Source organism: Borostomias antarcticus, assembly GCF_949987555.1.
Source record: "Borostomias antarcticus genome assembly, chromosome: 18".
Classification (NCBI taxonomy): Eukaryota; Metazoa; Chordata; class Actinopteri; order Stomiiformes; family Stomiidae; genus Borostomias; species Borostomias antarcticus.
Window position 1 is genome coordinate 15,557,468 of NC_140251.1, and position 7,500 is coordinate 15,564,967.

The 7,500-nt window shown below is 46.3% G+C and overlaps 1 protein-coding gene across 1 annotated transcript in view; it reads left to right on the forward strand.

The window, feature by feature from the left end:
* Positions 1 to 4,954: 4,954 nt before the first annotated feature.
* Positions 4,955 to 7,500, forward strand: part of meak7 (MTOR associated protein, eak-7 homolog) — an 8,893-nt gene continuing 6,347 nt past the window's right edge. The window contains exons 1-5 of the mRNA XM_084453089.1: positions 4,955 to 4,970; positions 5,259 to 5,419; positions 6,295 to 6,549; positions 6,891 to 7,035; positions 7,298 to 7,500. The exon at positions 7,298 to 7,500 is cut by the window's right edge and continues 205 nt beyond it. Of these exons, the coding sequence (XP_084309215.1) occupies positions 5,267 to 5,419; positions 6,295 to 6,549; positions 6,891 to 7,035; positions 7,298 to 7,500 (756 nt within the window). The 5' untranslated portion in view covers positions 4,955 to 4,970; positions 5,259 to 5,266. The remainder of the gene's footprint in view (positions 4,971 to 5,258; positions 5,420 to 6,294; positions 6,550 to 6,890; positions 7,036 to 7,297) is intronic.

A 7,500-nucleotide genomic window follows, 5' to 3' on the forward strand; every position in this document is an offset into this window, starting at 1 on the left:
TCCACTGGAACTCTCTGCTCTCATCATGGATCAGTGACCCCCAGTAAAATACGTACTCATGTATTGATTGTCTTCTAGTTACAGCCCCCACTAATAACATATGAACCAGGCTGTAGACACAAAGGTCACCCAGAGAAAGGTCATCTCCCTCTAAAGGCCTACAGGGTTAGTGCTTTTTAATGGGGTTCTAAATAACCCTTGTTCCAGGACTTGTAATACACCTTTAAATCACCCCTGCGTCAGCATGGGAGCTATTAGGGACATTGACATGCAACCTCCATCCAGCTTTATCAGAGGCAGATGAGTCAAAGACTCTCAATGATGGGGTACAGTCACAATGTTATTCACCAGAATCACAGCCAGAAACAGCTTTATTCCAAGTAGGTTATGAAGAATTTGCTTTGGTCTGTTGGTGCATATCAATAAACAAGACAGGACAGTGTAAAATACAATACAATCTACATTAATGTACAAACTACACAGTGTCAGTGAGGCTCCTGGGCCTTATTGATGAGCTCAGTTGCAGTCAGGAAGAAACTGTTTTTGTGCCATGATGTTTTGGTCCTGATGGCCCGTGGCCTCCTGCCAGAGGGGAGTGGTTCTTTTTTATTTTTATTTTTTTTACTTTAATCTTTATTGGCATTTTCCCTTTATACAAAAACAAACACACAATGCAATAAAACCACATCAAACAAATTAAAGAATAGCTTATTGGTTCTGTCATCCAATCCTAATGCAACTCTTTTCTATTTCCTACCTCCTCCAGAGGGGAGTGGTTCAAAGAGCTTCTGACCATGATGTCATGGTGGGAGGGGTCGGACACAACCTTCCCTGCCTGCTTCAGGAACATTGTGAGGAATGCATACATTTACTGCCACCGACTGTATAGATAGAGATGTCATATGATCATGAAAACACCCTGAGAGATGAATACAGAGGTTAAGTTAAGAATTGTTCACCCATATTCCGTACTTTATAGTATATTTGTATGATCATTACTGTTTCTTTTTATCAGTGGATTGTCATTAGTGACCCAGGTGAGAGGAGTGATGACATTCTGTAATTCTTTAAAGAGGTCCTATTATGCTAATCTGCAACAATTTAATATAAGTCTTTGGGGTCCCCAAAACATGTCTTTGAGTATTTTTGCTGAAAATACCACTCAGAATAAGCGTTCTAGCATGCCTCTATACCCCTCCGTTGAGTATGAGATCAGATTGAGCGAATTGAGCGCTTTTCCCCCCTTTTTCATTATGCAAATGAGCTCAGCTAAGAGCAAGTCTGCAGGCTAGAGAACGAGGGCTGTTGACGGCGCTATGCTACCTAAAATATAGCTGACTACCATAGACCATCCACACTCGCTGCCACTGTGACAAATGTAATTGTCCTCTCTCCCTGATTAAACATGATAGTGCCCATGTTATTATCTCCACGGCTGCATGCTGTTACCTCTAGCTACATTCACTAGCTAGACACCACCAGGCTATATGACACCATTCAACTACAAACAATTAAAGCTAGATTCTGTAGGCCGAGGGGAATCCTATGATGTCCACCTCTTGACATATATGGACCCCTTTGACGGCCCAATCGGCTACAAGAATAGAAAATAGAAGCAGGAAGTTAGAACACTTCCCTCAGCCGAGGGAGCCATCCTGACTTCAGCACCAGACTCACAAGCTCAACACTTAAGATGTGTGGTCGTGAATCGCAGAAGATGCGTGTGTATTCTGATCAATACAGTATCCCAGACAGCAATCCGATCAGGCCCATATACAGGCCAGATCTGGCACTTGTGGCTTAGTTCCGGCCCACATATGGCCCAGATCCGCTTGCTATCTGGGCTAGCTGTTGAGTCATTCATGGAAGGGACCGAACAGTGTGATTAAAGGCCAACCGGAACAACCAGATGTACATGTCTCAGTAATGATGGTTTACTCCTCACAGTAAGATCTGAAGTCATTCAAATCAGTCGGACTGGCATTCAAATCCTCAAGTAAACGGATGCAAATACATTCATGCAAATGCAGGGGGTTGTGTGGGTAAACAATGTTCTAGTTGTCTCAGTTTCTGTGATTGTTGGTGTTTTCTACTGAAACCCCCCAGAATGCACCCCCCCACACACACACTGTAAACCAATAACACTGAGAGGTACTGTGACTATGTGTCATTCTATAATTGTCTGTGTTTGCTTATGTGCCTGCGTGTATACGCGTTTGCTCAAGTGATTCATTTCCTGTAAAGTCACTCAAGAGTCAGACTTTTACCATATAGGGCTGTGGTGGAGATGGTGACTGACTGGCAGGGGGGGCATGAAGAGAAGAGAGACAGAGAGAGATAGAGAGAGAATGAGGGAGAGAGAGAGGAAGAGCGATAGATATAGATATAAAGAGATAGATAGATAGATAGATAGATAGATAGATAGATAGATAGATAGATAGATAGATAGGGAGAGAAAGAGAGGGAGAGATAGAGAGAGAGAGAGAGAGAGAGAGAGAGAGAGAGAGAGAGAGAGAGAGAGAGAGAATGAGCAAGTACCTCAAGTCTGAACATGCAGAGCTGTTGAGCCACTGAAGAGGAACAGAGGTGACTGCCAGAGATACCATCACGCCAAGAATTTCTCTTTATTGGAACATCCACCCTGTGTTAGTGAACCTTGAGTTCCACTCTGGCTCTGTCTGTACCTGCTTGGAGCATGAACAGCCTTAAGCAGAGAGGGGGAGAGAGAGAGAGAGAGAGAGAGAGAGAGAGAGAGAGAGAGAGAGAGACCCCCCCACCCTCTCTGTGAGGCCTATAGTTGTGGATGACGAGGACCTGACTAAGCGCTAATTAGGCGTTTCTATAAATGGACAGCAGATCCCATCCCTGTAAATTGTAAACCACACTACACTGTTACAACAGGGTATTCTGTACAGGGCACTTACAGCAACACTATAATACTATTCACCTACTCCACACAGGATCACATATCTCACTCTCTTTAACTTTGAAGCGTAGATGTCAGCTGTGAAAAGCAAGTGGACTACAAAGGAAGTGGACTACAAAGGAAGTGGACTACAAACTCTAGCTCAGAGATGACTGGGTCGATTTCTTTCACTCTCACCCTGCAACCCAGTTCACTTCCTGTACTTCCTGTGTATGAGTCTGTCCTCTCAGTGTGAATAGGTGTCACAGCTATGTCTACACACCCATATCATATACTGTAGTTGTAATATATCATATACCTGAATCAATTATTATTAATATATATCTGTATCATAGCCTATAAACCTTATTATGTTTTATTAGGGCCATTTCTCCTCCGAGGAACTGTTTCCCTGTCCTGGCTCAGATTATACCAGATCCTAAAATACAACACTCTTTAATGAGGTCTTCTAATCTGGGTAGTGGACTTAATCCAGGTCGGGTAAAACAGCCATGATTATCACAGATTAAAGAGCCATTCTGGATGTCTGGAACAGACAGGGGTCAGTCAGCGTTCCTCCCTGTACCTGGTCTGGTAGTATACACACTGTACCTGGTCTGGTAGTATACACACTGTACCTGGTCTGGTAGTATACACACTGTACCTGGTCTGGTAGTATACACACTGTACCATCTACCTATGGTTGAAGCTGCTCCCTGCATTTGAATATTTGACTGCCATGTCTTGCTATACAACAACATGAGAGGAGGTTAGTATTGAGCTATGAGATATGCTGCCTTTCATTCAGGCCTACTCTGCTGAGCCCTGGTCATAACCTCACTTTAACACACGCACAGACACACACACACACACACACACACACACACACACACACACACACACACTAGGCTACTTTGTGTTGGTAACAGATGTGCTTTACCACAAGAGGCACTGCTATTCAGAGAAGTGCTGCATGTTCTTGGTGTTCATGTTGACTGTACAAACATGTGTTTTTTCTCTGTGTGAGACAAAGGTTTTGAGATTTTTCGTAGAGATCCTATGACCATCAGTAAAGTAGCCTATACCCCACTCCTCGCCTCCACTGCAGTAATTAAGCACAGCCAAATTGGCTTGGACATTAGGAAATATGGGTTGCCAAAACTCTCCGATCACAATGAATGAACAACACGGCTGTGGTTCCTGTCTGGACATGGACTGAATATTAGGCTACCCTATGACATGCCATCCTGCCGGCTAACGGTCCAAGGCCGGTGTCTCTGTGGAGGAGGTGGAAGAGACCCCTAGACCACCTGGCGACGTCACCTGCACAGCGACGCAGCGGATCTGAGCCTCCAGGGAGCCGTCCGTGCGCTGACGGCTTGATCACACACCCAGCTCATCTAGGCTGAATCTCATGCCCTTAAAAGGCGTTTTTCATCTCCTACTCTTTCAACGAGAGAGCCGCGATGGACGTTCAGTGACTGTCTCCATGCCTCTGCGCACTCTAGTGGCCATGGAGGTGACAGCAGTGGCGCGTCACCATACTGGATAATAACTGCGTTAGTAAGGGTCCAAGTGGTATACTACGTGGTATTACATTATATACCAGATTTTTCCAATTTAACATGATAATTTAACTCACACTACATTATCTATCAATATTGTACAACGGTGCTGCTTTTTCGTTCTTTATTGCACATTCACGATGATGATGGAAAGAGTATCTGTATCTATAATATATATATAAATATATTTATACATAATGTGTTCGGGCATACCTTTTGTACCCCTTTGTCACATTTCCACTTGTCGAAACTGAATAAACTGATTGTTGTGTATAATATGCCTGTGTTATCGTAAAGATGCAACATGCAACAGATACAGACATGCAACACTGTAGACGTTGAACGTAGCCCCAACCCACTGCGCCTCGGACCAATCACAGTCGTGTTTGTAGCTCATGGGGTAATTCTATTGGTTTACAATACCGTTAGAAATTCTAATCAGGAAGTTGATTTTTTGTTTACACTCTGGGCATGGAATGAAATAACTGATTTCTCTCAAGGTTGGCTAACCTTTGCATTATTTAACCCGTTGGGTGTGTTCGTAAGCATGAAAACACTGATATTATAACACAGAAATGGCACTAATGGTCAAGTATGATGAAAACTAGCTAACTAACCAGCTAACTGGACATCTAGTTCGCTCCTTGTGTTACAGCGCGGCCCCCGTTTCAATTACATGATAGACAGTCAATCCCAATGAATGTATTTCATTCGCTAAGAAGCCTAGGCCTCCTCACCACATTTCAGACACCGCCATTCATTCATATGCTGTGTGGTATTGTCCCCAGAGCAGTCAATGGGGAACACGGAGAGTGTCCTGGTGCAGAAGCGGCTGGCCCGGTTCCGCCCAGGGGAGAGGCCCGCTGTGGAGGGGGTGTTCGATCGGATCCATTCCTCGGGCGTCGCCCCGGCGAAAACTGGAAGGGTTTTAAAGCTGGACACGTTGAAGGTATAGTCACGCAGTATAGGCCTATTCAGATACCTATTCAGAGGTATTTCAGATACTGAAACTGCAAATGAACCATGTGTCGATCAATCAATCAATCAAAGCTTTATTTGTATAGCGCATTTCATACACAGATGTAACACAATGCGCTTTACAGAGAACAAGGGAGGTGGGCATACGACCCACCCCTACATATTCCAGAGGGAAGCAAAAAAACAGTAATCACCCGGGGGCCAGAAAAGTGAGCTGTAAAAATTCTTCCCTGACCCCTCTCAACAAGGCGATCGAGCAAGATCCTGGAGTATGTTTGTCTACCGGCTAAGAACATTTATAGAGCAATACATTACATTAAATTACATTTTCAGAGTAAGAGAGGCTAATAACATCATAGGAGAGACATGGCAAACACTGGTGTGTGTCTGTGTGCGTGAATGTGCCTGGGCCCAGATAGAGGCAGGGGTCAAGGGTACCATGAACCATGTGTCGATGGTGGAGCCAGACGTCCCTCAATTGCACATCAGGGTCCATCAGTCTCAGATAGGCTATTGGCTGTACGATACAAACGATTAACGCCCAAAGTCAAAACCTAGAATATTGTCAAATAGAAGTCACAATAGGGCTACAGTCACTGAAAGGTTGGGTTCTGCATCCTGAGAGACATTCAGAGACTTGCACAACTTTTCTTATAAAATCAGCGTTTGAAAAAGTAATTCACTCCAGCCAGATATAATTTCTATCCCAGACAGAAATCCGATCAGGGCCATATACAGGCCAGATCTGGCACTTGTGGCTTAGTTCCGGCCCATATATGGCCCAGATCCGCTTGCTATCTGGGATGCAACATCCTAACTGAGTATGACCCTTTCCCTGCCCGGTAGTTGTCCATGGACGACATAGCGTCCGACCAGATGGTGAAGCGGGTCTATGCTGCCATGTGTAGCATGGAGTCCGGACAGGCGTCCGCCGCCAGTGGCGCCGCCGGGGCCGGGGTCGGTACGGAGACGGGGGTGAGCCGCGAACAGCTGGTCGTCTTCCTGGCAGACGTCCTGCGGGGCACGGCTGAGGAACGGGCGCCCGTCGTCATGGCGATGGCCGGAGGGGCGGGTGTCGCCACGTGTGAGCAGATAACAGAGGTAAGGGTTTGTAGAATAATACACAACACACACACACACACACACACACACCCCAGACAGCAATCCCATCAGGGCCATATACAGGCCAGATCTGGCACTTGTGGCTTAGTTCCGCCCATATATGGCCCTGATCCGCTTGCTATGTAGACACGCACACACACACACACACAGACACACACACACACACACACACACACACACACACACACACACACACACACACACACACACACACACTACTGCCTCTTGAGTGCAGGCTCCCAGGTCATCCTCTGTCCTACTGATGAGAGTGACCTGTGCTGTAATAAGCCTCTTGTTTGGTCCTCTTCTATGTCTCTTAGTTCTTGCAGGACCTGGTGACCGCTGTAGTGCAGATCCTCACCCACAGGGGGCGCCTGCGGGGCTGGCAGCCAGACCGTATGGGAGATAGTTCCCTTGGGGTTAAACTACTGGCTGAGCAGATGTGCTCTGAACTCAAACCCTCAGGTAAGACATTGACCTGGGTTTACTACTGTATATAACACAGGTTAGGGTTCAAAGGGCGGTAGGTAAACCCAGGGGTTAGAGCATCTGACTGCTGGCTCAAGGCCAGGCCACTTGGCAATCATTGCTTACCGTTGTGCAAGGCACTTAACTTCAACACTAGCTCAAAATACATTGTAAGTTGCTTTGGATAAAAGAGTGCTAAATGACCAAATTGCAACCTCGGCGCCTCAAGCTGCCTGCATGTTTTTGACCCCCCCATCAGAGGAGCGTACCTGTGACATGGCGTGTCTGGAGGACTGGATCTTCCGCATATCCCAGGTGGCCGTGTACCTGGACCTGCTGATCTCCGAGGGCCTGAGCATCTCCCTCCCCTCCAGGCCGCCCCCCACCCTGCTCCCCCCCTGCAGGGAGACCCCCTGGGGCCAGCTTCCCTCCAGCTCCTGTCTGCTGGACCTGCCCTCCCTG